This window comes from Dinoponera quadriceps, unplaced genomic scaffold (assembly GCF_001313825.1).
Source record: "Dinoponera quadriceps isolate SergipeBrazil2010 unplaced genomic scaffold, ASM131382v1 scaffold405, whole genome shotgun sequence".
In the NCBI taxonomy this organism is placed as follows: domain Eukaryota; kingdom Metazoa; phylum Arthropoda; class Insecta; order Hymenoptera; family Formicidae; genus Dinoponera; species Dinoponera quadriceps.
This window is the reverse complement of record NW_014554754.1, coordinates 3,766,108-3,784,118: the sequence shown is the minus strand read 5'-3', so window position 1 is coordinate 3,784,118 and position 18,011 is coordinate 3,766,108. Positions and strand designations below refer to the sequence as shown.

Genomic DNA, 18,011 nt, shown 5'->3' with positions numbered 1-18,011 from the left:
TCTGGCTTCCTTGAAACTCGAAGATGCGCTTGAGACGGTCGTTCGCAGAAATGGCAAAATCATGTGCCGCGCTGCCGATGCCCACCACTTTTTACCGACGAAAATGGGGGCGAATGTCCACGTCAATGAGTTTCGTATACCTCGAAAGAGGGCAACACTGGTTCTTACCGACGACGTTAGCGACACGGCGAGATGTGTCAAACGGAAGAGAGAACACCGGGGTGATCATTCGCATGACGAGTTTACCGCGTAAAATCTCTCACGGTAAGAAACAAGATCCCATTATCATGGAGGTGCTTGAAAATACGCGCGTATCACCGCGAGTATTCACGGCGATACAGAATGTCGACATCACGGAGCTGTCGTTGTGTTCGCACAAAGATATCAGGCCCATCCTGCCGTGTTTGGTTAGAATGAGCCTTATTTCTCCGCTGGACATAACTAGGGAATGCGTGGAGGGCAGGAAGCAGGTACTCACGATACTTTCCGGCATCGAGTCGGTTAACTCCATTATAGCCCTTTTATCAATCGACTTTCACGCATTGGAAACTGACGTTAGGAAGGAGCAGCAGTTAAGGTAAGTGCCACTTGGTTGATTAGTGTGTCAATATGAAACCGCTTGCTTTTCCGCAGGCAAAAGGGAGGCAGCACGCAGCGAGAGAGCGTGCTGGCGCAATCCCTCCAAAGCGGCTTGGCTCTTGAATTCGAGCGCAGCGAGTCCACTCGCAGGATCAGACTGGTGTTGTGCGAAATATTGTTCATAGCGGCACAGATTCAAGAGCTGCAGAAGAATCAGGAGTTTCAGATCAAGCAGTCCGACTTGTTCGACAATGCTGTCTACATGGAAGAGATTAGTTACGTCATCTGTATAGCACTGGCGGAATTACCGACCTTGCTCTCTATACTGGACATCGCGGAGACTCTCCTGCACGTGAAGCACGGCCCCGACATAATCTGTTGGATAGTAGCCAACAGCCCGGACAGTTTCTCCGAGGTGTGCGCCCATCTGATCGCCAACGGCGAGAGGCAAGAGGAGTCAGCACTGGGCCGAATCAGGACGCAGGCCTTGACGATGTTGTGCCAGATGAATCCCAGCCAAGCGCTGGCGATCAGGGCCAAGTGCGTGGAACTGTGCAGAATGCCGGCGCTGGCGATCGCTCTGAGCCTGGAGCACAGGAACTGCCCGCAGCGTCGCGACACCGAGAGCGACGTCGTTGCCTTCGTGTCCGGTCTGCTGCTGGGTAGCGATCAGCAGGTGCGCTCATGGATCGCGATGTTCATTCGCAACGGTCAGAAGCGGAAGTGGGAGTCGCACACGGCGCTGCAGGCGCTGCGGGAGGAGCTGCTCAAGCGGCTGCAGACGATCGCGTCGCAGAGCACGGACGGCCAGCTGGCGGGCTCGCAGGTGGTGCAGGCGAGCGCGCTCTTGAGACTGTATTGCGCCCTCCGCGGCATCGGCGGCATCAAGTTCCAGGACGACGAGGTGGCGATGATAGTGCAGCTCTTGACGTCGCATCCGCCCCCGTCGCCAGCCGGCGTCCGCTTCGTGTCGCTGGGCCTGTGCATGCTCATAGCCTGCCCGTCCTTGATCGGCCATCACAATCTCGAGAAGCGCAGCGTCGAGTGGGTGCAGTGGCTGGTGCGCGAGGAGGCCTACTTCGAGAGCGCGAGCGGCGTCACCGCCAGCTTCGGCGAGATGCTGCTGCTGATGGCCATACACTTCCACAGCAATCAGCTGTCGGCGATCTGCGAACTGGTGTGCGCCACCTTGGGTATGAAAATACCGATCCGGCCTAACAATCTCACGAGGATGAAGCAGATCTTCATGCAGGAGATCTTCACCGAGCAAGTGGTGACGGCGCACGCGGTCAAGGTGCCGGTCACGGCGAACCTCAACGCTAATATCCCCGGCTTTCTCCCGGTGCACTGTATCCATCAGTTGCTGAAGTCACGGGCGTTCGCTAAGCATCGGGTGCCGATCAAGAACTGGATCTACCGGCAGATATGCGACAGCGTGCCGCCGCTGCACCCGGTGTTGCCCGCTCTGGTCGAGGTCTATGTCAACTCTATCCTTGTGACCAACACCAAGACGTCGGAGCACACCAACAAGCCCATCACCGAGGACGAGATCCGCAGGGTGTTCCAGAACTGCGCGTTCGGCGCCAATTTCGACACCAAGAAGAATTCCATCACGGACGTAGACGCCGGCAAAACACCTTCGCTCACCTCCCAGTTGCTGCTGCTCTACTATCTCCTGCAGTACGAGGACGTGAGACTGGCGAACATGCATACTTTCATATCCCAGGGTAGAAAGGTCAAGTCCTACTCGGCGGACTTCCTCACCGAGTTGCCGATCAAGTATCTCCTTCAGCTGGTCCAGCGCGATCAGATGAATTATGCCAGTCTGTTCTCGCCGCTTCTGCGGCTACTGGCCACTCATTTCCCGCACTTATCCTTGGTGGACGACTGGCTGGACGACGAGATGATCAACATAGACTCCGGCATTGCGAGCTACGAGAGTATGAAGATCAACGACGCCGCGATCGTCGAGGCGTTCGGCCACGTTAAGACTTGCCCCTCGAGGACGGGGAGACTGCTGAGGCAATTGATGACGCTCAAGCCGACTGAGATCTGGCCTCATGCTAAGATAATAATACATTATTTTAAGGATATTCTCGACGGACAGGTTCCTAGATACATACAAGGTCAATTTCTGATATACGCAAGAATATATATTCGAGATCATATTTTTACATGTAGATTATTCACAATACACGCCATGTCTTTTTGTTTTCTTTTCAAGAGATCCATTTTTTTTAGCGTGATATTGAATAATGCGTATAAAAAAATTTTTATTGCTCAAGTTTTAACATATAAAAGTCACGAATCAAATATTTCAGAATGACGTATAAAATTAATTATATAACAAATCACACGGAGTCGTATTGTAAAAAGAGAGGGCTTACGAGAAATGGATTCAGAGAAGAGACGAGCAAAATCGGCCGAACTCTTATTTTTAATCTTACGCGAGTCTCTTTTGAAATTTTCAGAACTCTACAAGCAAGTGTGGCTCAGGCTCAATACTGTTCTGCCACGTTGTCTGTGGGTGCTGTCTATAAACGCGCTGTTGATAGAGAATGCAATCGTGAAAAGTGTCTACTTAACGCAAGATAATATCGTATTGGACCCACTGCAGGTACTGAGATGTGACACGAGGGTCTTCAGATGCGCGCCGATTTTATCTGTCGTCCTTAGGTAAGTTGAGGCAGTTGTATTAAATAAGTAGCGATAAGTTATTACAATTGTATTGACGAGAAATATCTGGAATTGTTTCAACAGGATATTGCAAGCCACCCTAGCCGCATCCCGATCTCAATTAGCCAGGCATATGCAAGACAAGCCATTGACCGAAAAAACCGGGCAGTTAACAAGCGAGACGGAAAGAGAGGACTTAAGGATAGCTTTGGTGGCGGGTCAGGAAAGCGCGGCGGTGCAGATTTTATTGGAAGCGTGTCTGGAAACGAAGGAGGACAGGGAAACTCCCGGACAGATGTGGTCTCTCAAGGAGATACGTAGTGTCGTGTGTTCGTATTTGCATCAAGTATTCATAGCCGATCCTTCTCTGGCCAAATTGGTCCATTTCCAGGTATGTCGCCGATTTTTTTTATATATATACACTGCATCATACTTTGCCTTATCATTCCCTGGGTCGAGAATTACAAGATCTCAAACTTATGCATAAGACCGAAAGTCGCGTAATTCCAGTTGTTATACTTAGGCTAAGTAAGAAATGTTCTCATATACATTTCATTCGTCGGCATATTTCTTCGTTTTTTTTTTCAATCAAATCAACATCAATGTCTACGAGAGAAGACTCTTCAATCAACCTGATATATTGGTCGCCCAAACCTAATTATTTGTAAGCAATTAGAACCATTACAAGAAATATTTTCATCCACAGGGTTATCCGCGGGAATTATTGCAAATCACGGTCCCGGGAATCCCGTCCATGCACATATGCCTCGATTGGATCCCGGAACTATTGTCGCAACCTGAGCCCGAGAAACAAGTGTTCGCGGTGGACTTGGCGTCCCACCTGGCGATTCAATACGCCTTACCGAAGACTTTGAGTGTTTGCCGACTAGCGATTAACACTCTGATAACGCTCTTGGGAGTATTACCCGCTGAAGAACGGGTGATCCTCTTCATGCCAGTGTTGGAGTCGTTGACGCGAATATGCCTGGCCTTCCCGCCGTTGGTCGAGGACATCACAGGCTTGTTACTGCAGCTTGGTCGAGTGAGCGCAGCTCAAGCCGCTCTGGGAGATAGGTCGGCGAATCTGTTGTGCCAGGAAGTAAAAGAGACATTTTGCAAGATGCTGAACAAAGCTATACTGCAAACGCAACTGTACTGAGGGACTTTGCGAGCTGTATCACGCGTCAATTGTATATCTAGATAGTTCTAAACCACATAATTTAACATTTTTTGTTATTATCATCGTCTTGACTGATAACGCGAGAGACCACACGCTCAACATTTTTGCTAAGTGTGTCGCAATAAAGATATGTCCAGAACGAATACAGAGAGAAGCATGATCTGTATCCTTGCGTACAATTAACGTGCATTAATATAATGTCAGTACATTTTTATGTTTAAATTTATAATTCATCTATAAGTAAAAAAGTGATTGAAAACTGCTGAAATGCAAATAAGACATGGCGCACGCTAGTAATATTTAAAGGACAGTAATTAACACGATTAACCTTTTATGGTCGTATCGTATCTCGACATATTATCGGTCATAGCCAGGTTCGTGAAGGATTTAATAGAGTAAACTTTCCTTGATTGAGGAAAATCGGCGAGTCGCGCGTCACGAGATCTTTCGAACGCGGACACACTGAAAGCTGTTATTGCATGTCGCTGCAACTATCGGTGGACCTTTTAAAGTGGTAATTAGTTTTAGCCAAGTTATTTTGACGAAAATCAAAAGTGGACTGTAAATATTTCTTTTCATGCCAGTGTTATAGGTTCTATAGTTAGAAATTTATACCAAGTAAGGAAGTGTTAGAGTCGACTCTATTAGGACAGTATTGATTATATTTATTAGAAACTGAAAAAAAGAGATATAGAAAGAAATGATACGTGTTCCAGTTTGTCTCTTGTAGAGACGAGCAATTTTCTCTTTGAGAAAAGTATAATTAATATTTTTTACTTTAATATAAATGTTGCAATATTCGCACAATAATAAAGAGAGACGTTATATCAGAGGTATTTACAGGGTTTATTAGATACCTAGAACATAGATGATATAATTCGTATATTTTTTTCTATCTTTCTCTCATACCTACGATACTTTGTCATGTTTTGAGCGTCGTCGTGTCTCATAACTCGTAACACAAAATTCACGTCGAGATTACTGTACATCATATAGCTCTCGAAAAAAAATTATTGCCGACCATCATCGAAATCATACTGTTACATGGAATATTTATGTTATGTGTTTAAGGATGAAATTACATGGGGCGTAATAGAACTGCGGAATAGAAAGTGCGACATAGAAGCGTTCTTTTCTATCACGCAAGTTTTGTGTGCTGATTGCTTCTATTACGCACCGTGTAATTTCACCATTATGCGACACAATCACTACATAGTATGAACATATATATTCACCTCGAAAACACGTTATATATTTAGATTATGCAGTCATAACATATGTAAAGCCAAAATCGTGAGCTTGTTCATTCTAAGGAATTCAACATCAAGAGTTGTTTCAACACTTTGGTTTGACTCGTTTCTCGGATTTCACCCGCTAAGAACATCTCGTCCACAACGGTGTATACCTGAAACAATTGTTTTCTTATGAAATAATAATAAATTAAAACACGTTAAATAATTTTTATGTTATTAAATTAACATTTAATTGATTAATACTGAAATATGTCGAATGGTTATTATAAAGATTATTATTAGATTTATTAACTTTGATGCAAACTGCCAGTTCACATAATACCTTGTAAAAATTAAACACTAAATCCAGCTCGCATACATTATGAAAATATTCGTTCAGTACTTCCACAAAATTATGAATTGCTTCCAAGTAACAAAGATTATTGTCATTTACATCAACACAGATGCAGAAATATAAGCCTGCATATCGCCTGTATACTATCTTGAAGTTGCGAAACTGAAATATATACTCATATGGTTATTGGTTCACTCGTGTAACATAAAGGAAGCTCATACTTTGTCGAATTTACCTCCACAAAGTTAGTGTGCTTTGCATCTCTGACAGTGACCACAGCGTGAACTTCTTCTATTAACTTTTGCTTCTCATCATCGTCGAAATTCATGTACCACTTTGCTAATCTGGTCTTGCCAGCTCTGTTTTGTATGAGGATAAAACGTATCTGCAAAGTGAATGTATGCAAATTGCAAAAGTCTACGACTGAACGAAAATTATCGAGATAATCGATCTTGAGTAATATTTGTTTATCTACTAACACACGTTCTTGTAACATTATAATATCAATGAATATTTTCATACATTGCTAATTTTGCTGTTCACATTATCGCAACTGCAAGTGTGTGAATAATCACTGAAAATCTTCTCAATTTTTCCCTTCACGATTCTCACATGTTAAGGGTAATTTTATGTTTTATTCACCATCAAATGTTACATGTTAAGACCGGATTTATCAAAAAGAATGATTCAACCACCTGACGGAAATATCGAAACGTCTATCGAGTGAGGTGGCATTCCAGCGTACTTTTCTGGAAATATTTCTTACTCACGTTCTTAACATTGACAGAAGATACCGACTTATTTTACAACTAGAAATTTCTACCTACCATTTTTAAGGTCGATTAATCTGTCAGTCGAAGTAAGGAAATTTTGGTAAACATAAGATCGTATCAATTCCCCGCCCTCTGATCACGGACGCAACGATATTCACTTTGGCATCGAGAGGTGCACTCGCCGGAAAACTACAACGCCATCGTACAAAGGAGCTTGCAAACAGGTACACTGACGATTGTCGATATTATTCGAATGGTGATCGTATTTAAACAACCGTTGTTACCAATATCCACCGAGATGTCGATAATACCCAAACTACGTTTAGTTTTATTTCGTACATCGTACGTATTTTATATTCTTACATACGTCTCTCGAAGCATGTCAACGATACACGCGATAAGGAAAATTGGAATTGTAAATATTTCTCGGTAACATTTACTTATACTTCTGCGAAGTTTTTTCCGTTTCTGAGGCTATCAAAAACTCGATTAAATCCTTATATTTTTGTTATTTTTAAGTTCATTTTTTTAGTAATTTTTTTGCTTATATTATTTATTTGATATCTGTTATATTTGAGAGTAAATCTATCGTAACTCAAAACAAATATTGCATTATAGTTCATCTAGTTGGATTTCACATAGGATCTGTAATTTCTCTTATGTTAATTGAAATGCTATACAGCAGAAATATATTTTTGTAAAAAATGTAGTTTATTTACAAAGCCAAAAATTGCTAAGAGATAAAAATACCGATAAGAAACAGTTTAATTAAACATTGAGAAATATTTTCTAGTAAGGTGCATGAGAGATCTCAAAATTTCTTCGTGTTTACAGAATATGAGGTTTAAGTCTCTTTGGATTTTCCACCACGTAATTACTTACTTTTCCACGACGCGGTAAAGGAAAAAAGGAGACATAAAGAGAGAGAGAGAGAGAGAGAGAGAGAGAGAGAAATGAAAAAAGTAAAAATCTGTCGCGTGAGTCGACTTTTACTTAATCGCAGCAAGTCTTGGATACGTATGACGAAACACGGAGGAATCCATCGCGGTCGGTTGTTGGTGGGCTTCATCGACGTTATTATCTGAGAGATAATCCCGTCACGATGGCGTGGAACGAAGTCGCGAGACGCAAATGAAGCGAGCAGGGACGAATCTACGTGGAAATGAATGAGCCACAAGCTTCAGCCTCTCTCAATCGTCAATATAGCAATATTTTTAACTGCAAGTAGCAACGATATATTTTGTTAAATATCTCTGGACGTTATTCCATCGAAGAAATCGAGAAGAGAAACTCGCCCGATCGTTTGCGAAAGATAAGAAACTGCACTATTACATGGATAATTCAACAAAATCTAAACGAATATTTTTAAATCAATATAATTAAATCAGATTCGCTCTTAATCTTGAATTCCGATTCTCGAAGATTCATAATTAATTTCGCTTTGAATTCTGACGAATTATTTTTTTTTCTAAATAGATAACGAATTCATCCTCCGTTCCTGGCAAAGAGAGAGAAAGAGCGAGAGAATGCCAGAGGGGGAGAGAGAAATTTCTCCGTCGTTAATTCGCCGTCGGTGCAAGGCTTTTAGTCTATCCAATTTGTCGGCGATTGCGCGTGCCCGACTTGTCGATCATTATCGGGCAGAGCGTCTGGCCCTCGATTCCTCGAAGGAGGAACGAACGGGTCGGGTTGCGATGTCGACGTCAAATATTAATTTCGCCGGGTGCACGCAGTATTTGCATTTAATTACCGCGGTTTGCGCAAATGCTATCTCTCTCTCCATCCCTTCTTTCCCCGCGTTGCCTTGCCTTTCCCGCACCTTTCTCTGCTGCTCCGGTTACATCCCTTTCTTTCTCTTCCCGACCGGTCTCCGCTCTTTGTGTTCGTCTGTTATTACTCGAAGAGGATTTAATGTCGTCGGTTACATAACGCTAAATCAGTAGTTCGTCGTCGTCGTGAAGCTCTCGGCCTGCGACCTGCTCGAGAATTTTTATTTTATTCTCTATTCGCGATATAGTGAAAGTAACTTAGAATTTCGCTCTCGATTAAAGGCCGACGAAGTATCGATTGTGTTAAACAAACATATATCGAACATATATCGTCGAATATATTAAATAATTAAACTTGTACATATTTTTTTTAATAATATTCAACGAAAAATGAAGCGAATATCATGCGAACGGTCTCTTGTTCCTGTCTCATACCTGTCACTGTAATTCCTATCTTGAGAGACAGTTACGATCGAATATAATTTCGCGAAAAACAAACGTATCGAATAAGATCGATTGCAGCGCGATGACTTTCTACACTTTCGAAATTGTGTAGAAGCCGGAAGAAGAACGAAATTGCAGGTCGCGCTCGCGAGAGGCGAATAATTGAGGTATCATAGATCACCGGTGCGTGTGATTCCTTTGGTGAACGTATCTCGTGGATTTTCCACTTTCGAGAGCAAATATCCCTCACACGTGGCGAAAGGCACACCGTGCAAAGATGCATAACAGCGGCTCTATCGCTTTCGTCGACGCCGTTGCGATACACAAAAGTGAATAATCCCGCCTATACCTTCCACTGTGCGAGGGAGATGAATCATGTAGCCGCGTTGCAAATTACTCATAATTCTACCTCTTTTGCATCACGGTGCTACTGTGCCAGACTGACACGTAGGATAATAGAATCATGAATTGCCGATCCAAATGGTGATACTGGCCAGCTCTCATGTTAGCATCGACATCGTCGTCGTCACGGAGAATCTCTCAAGATCGGTCCCGGTCTTTTAAATTGCAAACATATTTATGACGGCGAGGCGATGACGCAATGAGATATTGCGTTTTCTTACCCAGCTAACGCGATGATTGCGCGTTAAATGAATAAATTGCGCTCGAGTTACGCGATCCGACGAAAAATGTATCGGTCTCCCGGCGACCGTCGAGTCTCGATTTTGATTATCGGGATCTGATTAATCGCGGAAAGGTTAATTGCGAATTATTTAGACGAGTGGCATGAATTAATTTCAGATTGATTAACGAAAGCTGCACGGTAAATCGTGATACGCGACCGACGAAGAGATGATTCTTCGTGGGAAAGCAAGTCTGCAGTGCGGAACGAAGTTTTTTCTCCTTTCGTCTGAGTAAGTACTTTTTGATGAAACATCGATCGCGAAGAAACCGCGATGAGAATCAATTCTTCTCTTTTTATCTCCCTCATCGAAAGACTAAATCCGTGATTCAGTGGAAATTCTCATGGATGATCTTCGTAGGTGAGAAGATGCCGGTTCAAATAACGCACAGGTGTGAGCAAAGAATCTATATTCTTCAAACGACAGTTGAGCATTTGTCATATTCGTGTGGTACGATATAAATATTTCTCGAAATAAAAAATACACACGAGGCTCCCCGGAGGGCGCGCGATCTGAAACGTTCGCCGTTAAAATGACGCGCTTCAGATCGCGCTCGTTCTTCGAGCTTTCTCCAGCCTGGGCGATTCGATCTTTCACGTCTCATTCGCGTTAAATACCGAACAACGAACAGCTCGTTCGCTAAAAGTGAGAATGAAATCGTGCGTAAAATCCAGAATCGCCCGACCTGCGGACACGAGAAATGTGCGTAAAATGCGGATATACAGCTTTTCGCGTTCCTCTTCATCTTTCGCTTCGCAACTGAAAATCGTCGTACGTAATCCTATGCGTGATGATGATGGTACGTGGTAAAAATAGTCGTATTATGTCCAAGGGGAACAAACGTTAATCTCCCGCTAGAGATACGACGACTAATAATCAGCGTTGATAAAGATCCTTTATATGGCGTTGCGCGATTTTTTTTCGTGAGGCATGTGAAAGTTTTCAAAATGTCCAGCGAGAAAAGAGTACATCGTAAAGAAAGATATGTCGAAATAACTGGAATCGGGTTAAACGAACTCAATTTCAGAATTGTATATACAGCAAAATCGAATTCTTTCGGCAGAATTTTCGTATTTTTCTTAATCTCTTGTGTAAAACAAGTTCAGAATTTAGTTAAATGAGACTATTATATAATTGCCTACCTATTGGTCATATTAATTGTCCGATTCGCTTAATCTTCCAACCAGAGGTAGAACCACTCGTGTTATGCAGTTAGATCGATTTTTGGTAGTTGAAAGAACATCTGTATCATACATGAAACTATCCAGTAAAAACACCAACAGTAACATTATATCAATAATATAAATTTCTCACTCAACAACGTAACTATAATATAACATACGTTGGACGTAACACTGTTGAGCGGGATGTTACAATATTGTTCTAATGTTACTGTATTTACTAGACACATCCCAGTTTTGTTAATTTGTTATCGTTGATTAAATTTTGCAATTCAAACGCCGGATCGTTCGACTCAAATGCAGATTCCGTGATAAAATTTGCGTAACCCTGAGACTTAGTTCTTTTCACCCGATCTTTTCTTTTCACTGTAGAAGTGTTTATTTCTTTTTTTTTTTGAAGTAGTGGCCAATATGAGTCAATACGATGCAGGATGACAGATAAGAGAAGTCAAATTTCGCAGAACACGAGATCCGTAAAACGCTACTGCCTCTCTTCTTTCTCTTCTTATTTTTCTTTTGCATCACGGATTTCAGATTCCACGATACCCGATCCGATATATCTTACAGACGGAAGTTACGTATCGTTCGCTTCGTGTCGCAATTAGCTCCGGTACGTTTGGTACGCACGCATTTCCAGTCACCCATTCACCTTGCCTTCGTTTCGCAACGCGAACTGTTAATTTCATTGACTCTTGTGTATTATTAACGCGTACCGGATGTTCTACGCGAATTGCGTTACCGTACATTTCGCAATGCGCGTACAAGCGTAGTGGTGTGAGGAGTGGTACACTCGTTTCTTTCTTCGCGCCCAGACTTATACAATTTCGCAGAATACAAATGCATTTTTTCCCTTATAAACAAACATCACTAAGGACACATCGATAAATTAGCCGACAATTCACGACGAGCGAAATGAAACTGTCAACACCGTCGTCGTGACTCTCTCTCTCGCGAGATAGTTTGCTGAATTTCTCGCCCGTCGCTCGCAAAACGTTACTTAAGACAAAAAAAAAGAAAAATCGCTTTGAATATGAAGGGTGAAACGCGACAAGATTCGAGCCGGACAATCAGGACGCTTCGCGATTGACTCGCTCGCGACTCTTCCGGCTTCGCGATAATAAGTGAACGTACTATAACAATGAATCATCACATGTCAATCAATCACATATCTATGCAGACACTCGCGTAATATACATATTATCGTTATTATTATTATTATATGTAGACGCATACAAAAATAAAACGCACATCATCTAGGGCACTCAGCTCACCTAAGCTAAGGGTAGAGAGAGAGAGGAATGGAAATAAATTATTATCCGTCGCGCGATCGCGTTTTACGAGTGACAATTGTTATCTCCGGACGCTCCGGATCGTGCGACGTGCAGACCTATCGGGAGAGACGCGCGCGTGTATTACAAATGTAGATACATATTGGTACAATACTGCAAATCTAGAACATGTAAGTACGTTTCACTATCTCGTGTCGGCTGCAACTAAGGACTCTAACTCGAATTTTTGGTTGAATACCATCGTTTGCCGTGAATTGGCCCGCGATTGATGGGCATGCATTGTTCCGAGAAAAAAGAAAAAAATCCTGTTGAGATTTGAAAAATCAGATAATCTGGAAAACAAAATAAAGTCGAAAAGTCATAATCCCGAAATTCCTGAACACCGAAACAATCTTCCAAGGTTCTTCGAAATATTGAAAGTATATAATCGTCTCGAGAAGTTACAATACAAAGAAATTTAGTAATCATTTATTAAATTAATATTCTTATTTCGGGGAAAGTATGCTTCGACATATTGTCTCGGTATTCGGATTTATTATCATTTTTCGGGATAACTGAATGTTATCGAGATATTCGGAAAAAATTGCATGTTGAGAAATTGCTTTGAAACCGTCACACACCTGGCGAGTTTCAGGATTTTTACTTTTCGGAACGATGCATGTCCGATCCGCTCGCGAGGTATCATGCGGAGCCTAGTGAGGCATCAATCTCTGCAACTATTCCGTGGAACTATTTGCTTACGAATGGCGATATCCGCGCGCTTCCCTGCAAACTTCGATTTTTCATCGGCCGACTTGGCTCGGGGCAGGCAGACGTACTGTTTGCGTGAGCGAAGTCATTTCTTCTTTAGCGCAGCATAATCGCTCATGAATCATAAGCCACCTTCGTTGCGGAGACCTTCTATCATTTATCTTACTATTAATCTTCCGGGAAATCGATCTCTTGAACGACGCGATTTCTGAGATGATCGAGGAGAATAGTTGCTTTTCGGAAAATTCCGTCTTCGCGTGATCTCGTCGGCGAAATACTACAAACTAGGTGCGCGATCGTGTCAATCTTCTCGTCAGGGCCGGCCGGTCGCGTTCTCCTTTCGCCGCATCGCAATCGAGATGGAACGACCCTTCGTTTCGGTCGTTCACAACCGCTTTGCCTCGTACTTGGTCGGAATACGTGCCAAGGACACAATTGGAGTACGTGCGGCATATGGTCGCAACGAGCTGCAGGAGCCTTGGCCTGATCTTCGGGGCTCGTTAACTCGCGACTCGCGTGCGATTCGCGCGCGCGTTCTCACGAGGAGAAACGGATAACAAGAAGGTGCATTCTTCCTTCAATCTGTCGGGCAAGAATCGATTCGCTGATAAATAATTTGGCGAACCAGCTGCGGCTTTAATTCATTAAGCGCGAAACTAAAGCCCACCTAAACGTTAGATTGGGAATCAAGAAATCCGTCAGTGTCGGCTTTCCACTAGCTAGTAGTTCTTAAAAACAACTAAATGAAGTGTCAAGTGACGCTTCGTTAGCTTCATTTCCATTCTCAAACGCGAGTGGAATACTCGATTTGATTTATGTGAAAATCACATACGAAAGGACGTAACATCTCTCGTGAAAAAGTAAGAAAACTAAATAAATACACGCTTCTGACAATTTGAAAGTCACGTTTCTTAAATTTTAAAAAGCAGTCAAAATACGCAATGTCATGTAGATATTTTATAAATAGTTCATTAGGAAGAATAAGGGGAAGGTGTGAAGGAGTAGTGAATAAAATAAAAAAAGCGACTATAATAATAATAATTCGAAAATATCGTGCACTTTTTCGGAAAGCGCGGCGCGCAATATAGGAACACAACGTGTATACATATAAGCCCCCAGAACGCGACGAAATATAAAAATAGGTAACCGAGGCCGTTGGGTAATGAGACAACAGGAATGCAATGACTTTTTGATGAAAAATTACATACTTATCTATAATCTAATAAAAAAAAGTCTATATTTATAAAAAATGATTGAAATAAGAATACGTACCATTCCGACGGTAATCAAAGTCGGGAGAGAGCTTCCGGAGATCGTCGGAATCTCGATCGAATATTTATTCGACAATCGTCGAAAAATCGTTAAAGAACGGCAACGAATCGATCGTATATTCGTTAGGTCCCATTTACCAACGAGGCTCCCAATCACCCTGCTCCTATTATTTTCGCACTTTGTCGCGCCGCGAGCCTAAACATCTCTTTAATCGGGCTTCAAATATATATGGCACCGAGAACGGAAATATATATGCGATATTTCCGCAGGATACAATGAAGTAGTGCGATAACGAGAGTATGGAATACGAGATGGGGAAGTGTGAGGCGCGAAGGATAGTCGATATCGTGTATACAGCGTTCGCGTTATCGCGCGACGTATTATCTAGAACGATGACTAGATAATATTCGGGAGAGAAGGGAAGTCGCTCACAGTTGACTTATCGCGCCGTCACGTTCGCACAAAATGTCTCAATTATCCCACGCGGTCGGCGGAGTTTGCGACTCTTAGGTACCCTCGACGAACACGATTCATGCTTCTCTTCGGAGACGAAGCCCTTCCGTGATAACTAAGCTACGACTTGAATTTCTCAATGAAACGCGCTGAGAAACTCATTTAATTGAATTAACAAGAGCTTTGTTTGGCAAACCAAAATTTTGTTTATTCAATTAAATGGATTCCTCAGTGCGGGGAAAGACAGATAAAAAAGGAGAGAGAGAGAGTGAATGAGTGAGTGAGTGAGATTCGCTCGGTATCGATCGAGGTTGAAACTCATCGATGCTATTAGAGCGTAATTTGTCAAGCGCCACTTAAATGCCAAATATATAACAGCACGATTAACTTTCCGCTCGGAAACATCGGCTCCAAATTCGCCGGAGAGCTGTTCGCCGGGAGAAAGTGCGCGATGCATCTTGCGAGATATTGTTACTTTGACCTGATTATACCCGCGGACTGAATGTCGACACGTGGCAACGGAGCATAATGAAACTGCCGATTACACAAAGGAATCCCCTGGGAATCTCATGTAGCGAGTGAGATTGTTCCTCCTCCACTGCAGCGTAAAAATATTAGACCGTATCCTGCTGGCGTGTTTGATCTCGCCACGCGTGACGCGAAGGATGTGGTCGCGTAAATGCAAGCTGAGAATTAGAGACGCGCGCGATCCTTGAGAGAAGAGTTGGTGTTCCGCGACATTGTAAAAACAAACCCCGACCAGAGCCCGCGACAGAAATCTGTCCGAATTATCTTATCCGCAAGAGATAGAGAGAAGGAAGTAGAGAGAAAAAATGAAATCATACTGAGAGAATTGTTTTCTACGCAATAATAAGTATACTTCTCTTTGGAATTCTCGAGGGTACGCAAGAGGAATACGAGACTAGGCCACGATACTCTCTGAAGATTACCCACTCTCGTTCTCCGACCACTGTGGGAAAAGGCGTGAGGCTCGCGCGGGTCGTGTAAAAATCTAAGCGGCGAAATCGTTTGCACACTCTTGCAATTACCACTCTCGCGCACAGTGCGCGCGTGTATGTGTGAAACGACGGCTGGTTACCGGGCACTCGAGTCGCATTAGGCGGTAACGATCGTACCACTTGGTTCGCCAGGGTCAAGCGTAGGACCTTCGCCCGATTATCACTTGCACTTGCTCTTGCCGTCCAGCAGCTTCTTCCAGAGGTCGAACTGCTCGCTGTACTTGACCATGTGTATGCTGATGCCGCGTTGGATGTTGCAGGCGGTGTACTGTATGCGCTTGTTCAGGAACTCGTTGGCGTGGGAGCGCTTGATGCCGAGTTTGTGGGCAACGATGCCGGTCATGAACACATCCTCGAGCTTCAGGTACGTGTGGTCCAAGGCGGCGTCGTACAGCCGGCGCACCGTGTCGCTCGACAGCAGGTACGCCGGCCCCGTGGTGAAGTCCGGGAAGACCGACTGCTGGAACTGCGCCTGCGACACGTAATACTTGCTCTTGCGGTTCCTGATGGGCTTCCACTTCCTGGCCAGTCGGCCGAATATCACGTTGCGATCCCTCGCGTGCTTGTTCACGAAGGCGAGCAGTCGCGGCACGTTGATGAACATGTCGTCGTCAGTCTTCAGCAAGTATTTCACCTTCGAGCAATAACTGTCCACCCACTCCAACGTCGAGATGGTCTTCAGTGTGAGATTCGAGTACGAGTCGAGGAAGCGACCGCGTATCATGTCGTTGTACATGTTCTGCTCCTTGCGCAGGATCGTCTCGACCTTGCGGTCGCTGCTAGTGCCGAGCATGAAGAGCACGCTCATGTCGCTGCGCTGACCGAAGTGGCCCCAGGTCTGCCGGATCGCCGTCCTCGCATCCAGATGCGTCGGCGCGGACATGACGATCACGACCAGATCCATGTCCTTGCCCAGGCGCGGACACCGCTCCGGGATCGGCACCGTGTGGCCGGTCTCGTATATGGCGCGCGCGGAATCACTGCGCACTACGACCGACCTGGTCGCGTTGCTTGCGGCTGGCTGCTTCTCGTTCGACGTGCTCGCGGAAGACGAGGACGTCGACAGCGTCGTGATAACGGTCGAGAGATTATTGTGCGCCGTGTACTGGCTCGAAGCCGCGTTATCCGAGCTGGAGTTCTTCGTCAGCCGTGTGTCCGCACTGAGATTCAGGCCTTCTTGGTACACGGAATGATCTGGAATTTATTGATTTTTCATGATGACTTTCAAAAAAGCAGAGTGTGCCATGGGAAAGCACTGTCATGTAAATCTTCAAGTAAATTTCATCAATCCAAATAATATCACTCGTTGATGTTTCGACGAAATGAAGACACCATGGCATGAATCACCGGAATGAATAATACACACTATCTCTTCTATCTAGCCTCCTACTAATTAACATAAGCAAATCGGTAGCACGGAAAGATACTCACTGGTGTTTCGTGGCAGGCTGAACTGGCGGACATCGTACACGGTGGTACGGTAGTACGCGTAGAAAGTGAGGCCGATCAGCGCGAGGATCAGGGTCTGCAGAAGACGACTCCTGAGATGCAGATGGTGAAACATGACGTTGGATGCGTCTCGATCAGTCCCTGGGCCTATACGTCATATCATCGTGCGCGACCCCGTCGCGGCTCGGAGCGCTGCGTGCTGTCCGACAGGTTATTCCCATACTGCGTGCAGCCGACTACTACCCGCCCGTCGCTCGCCTTTCCCTCGCCCCGGGGTTGTCGCGGACAGGAGCGACCCTGGCCCCGCGCGCGCGACCGAATGTCACTGGCCCGCTTCCGACCGAGCGCTCGCCGGCGGTCCCGAGGTGCGCCAGGTGACGTGAGGAGGATCCGTCGCGACCTGACCATCGTATCGACGCTTCCCTTCCGTTGTCATGTGCGCTCTTTCTCATTGATCACGGGGCCGCGAGATGGCGCCGCTGGAAAGCCGCGAGATTTCAAACTGCTAACAGTGAAGTGCACCGCAGTGCTATGTTTCTTTATTAATGAATCGGCGAAGCTGTCGTTAGTATCGAAGTAATCGTCGATTGAGGATCGTCCTTTAGGAACGGTTCGAGTTTAACGATGAAATTTTAATTAAATAAGTAGACGAGGAATAATATTGATGAGAGCGCTTTATATGCGAAATGTTTAGATACGTTGAGGGAATTTTGGAAAGCTGCGAACAAAGTTTTCCTTCAAGTTTCTCTCGTATGAAAGGATCATCAAGCGAATTTGTCAAAGAGTCCGGCATTAGATCGCATGACGATAACAATTCGGTCACTTTGTATGCGTATCTTCGTTCAGACCGTCGTTTATCAGACATATATCCGGTGACGCGCGGTGGAAACCGCTGTGAATGTTTTAA

General features: G+C 44.4%; 3 protein-coding genes across 4 annotated transcripts; 1 reads left to right on the top strand and 2 right to left on the bottom strand.

Moving 5' to 3' along the window:
- The first annotated feature begins 184 nt into the window (after nucleotides 1-184).
- LOC106741499 (integrator complex subunit 2) lies at nucleotides 185-5,171 on the top strand. The gene is made up of 5 exons (XM_014613606.1): nucleotides 185-577; nucleotides 634-2,705; nucleotides 3,051-3,255; nucleotides 3,340-3,646; nucleotides 3,962-5,171. The coding sequence occupies exons 1-5, from the start codon at nucleotides 234-236 to the stop codon at nucleotides 4,412-4,414; spliced, it is 3,381 nt and encodes a 1,126-aa protein (XP_014469092.1). The 5' UTR covers nucleotides 185-233; the 3' UTR covers nucleotides 4,415-5,171.
- Nucleotides 5,172-5,262: 91 nt separating this feature from the next.
- LOC106741500 (AP-2 complex subunit sigma) lies at nucleotides 5,263-6,980 on the bottom strand. Its single transcript, XM_014613607.1, has 4 exons — nucleotides 6,850-6,980; nucleotides 6,258-6,407; nucleotides 6,011-6,184; nucleotides 5,263-5,840 (listed from the first exon to the last, which is right to left on the bottom strand). Exons 1-4 carry the CDS (start codon nucleotides 6,850-6,852, stop codon nucleotides 5,739-5,741), a joined length of 429 nt encoding a protein of 142 aa, XP_014469093.1. The 5' UTR covers nucleotides 6,853-6,980; the 3' UTR covers nucleotides 5,263-5,738.
- A 3,103-nt stretch (nucleotides 6,981-10,083) lies between these two features.
- Nucleotides 10,084-17,714, bottom strand: LOC106741485 (beta-1,3-galactosyltransferase 5-like). Of its 2 annotated transcripts, XR_001374190.1 has the most exons (3): nucleotides 17,087-17,714; nucleotides 14,184-16,849; nucleotides 10,084-13,493 (listed from the first exon to the last, which is right to left on the bottom strand). XR_001374190.1 is itself a non-coding variant. In XM_014613581.1 (2 exons), the coding sequence occupies exons 1-2, from the start codon at nucleotides 17,217-17,219 to the stop codon at nucleotides 15,816-15,818; spliced, it is 1,167 nt and encodes a 388-aa protein (XP_014469067.1). In that variant the 5' UTR covers nucleotides 17,220-17,714; the 3' UTR covers nucleotides 10,084-15,815. The 2 variants fall into 2 exon arrangements, 1 of the variants encoding a protein (XP_014469067.1); XM_014613581.1 differs by having other exon boundaries at nucleotides 10,084-16,849.
- Nucleotides 17,715-18,011: the final 297 nt, after the last annotated feature.

Excerpts from the sequence above, each read along its gene's own strand:
- LOC106741499 (XM_014613606.1), top strand. The coding sequence starts at position 234 with ATGACGAGTTTACCGCGTAAAATCTCTCACGGTAAGAAACAAGATCCC. Across the intron at positions 578-633 it reads AGGAAGGAGCAGCAGTTAAG|GCAAAAGGGAGGCAGCACGC; the intron begins GTAAGTGCCACT and ends GCTTTTCCGCAG. Across the intron at positions 3,647-3,961 it reads CCAAATTGGTCCATTTCCAG|GGTTATCCGCGGGAATTATT; the intron begins GTATGTCGCCGA and ends TTTCATCCACAG.
- LOC106741485 (XM_014613581.1), bottom strand. The coding sequence starts at position 17,219 with ATGTTTCACCATCTGCATCTCAGGAGTCGTCTTCTGCAGACCCTGATC. Across the intron at positions 16,850-17,086 it reads CAGCCTGCCACGAAACACCA|ATCATTCCGTGTACCAAGAA; the intron begins GTGAGTATCTTT and ends AATAAATTCCAG.
- LOC106741500 (XM_014613607.1), bottom strand. Across the intron at positions 6,185-6,257 it reads AGCACACTAACTTTGTGGAG|TTTCGCAACTTCAAGATAGT; the intron begins GTAAATTCGACA and ends TATATATTTCAG. Across the intron at positions 5,841-6,010 it reads TAGTGTTTAATTTTTACAAG|GTATACACCGTTGTGGACGA; the intron begins GTATTATGTGAA and ends CAATTGTTTCAG.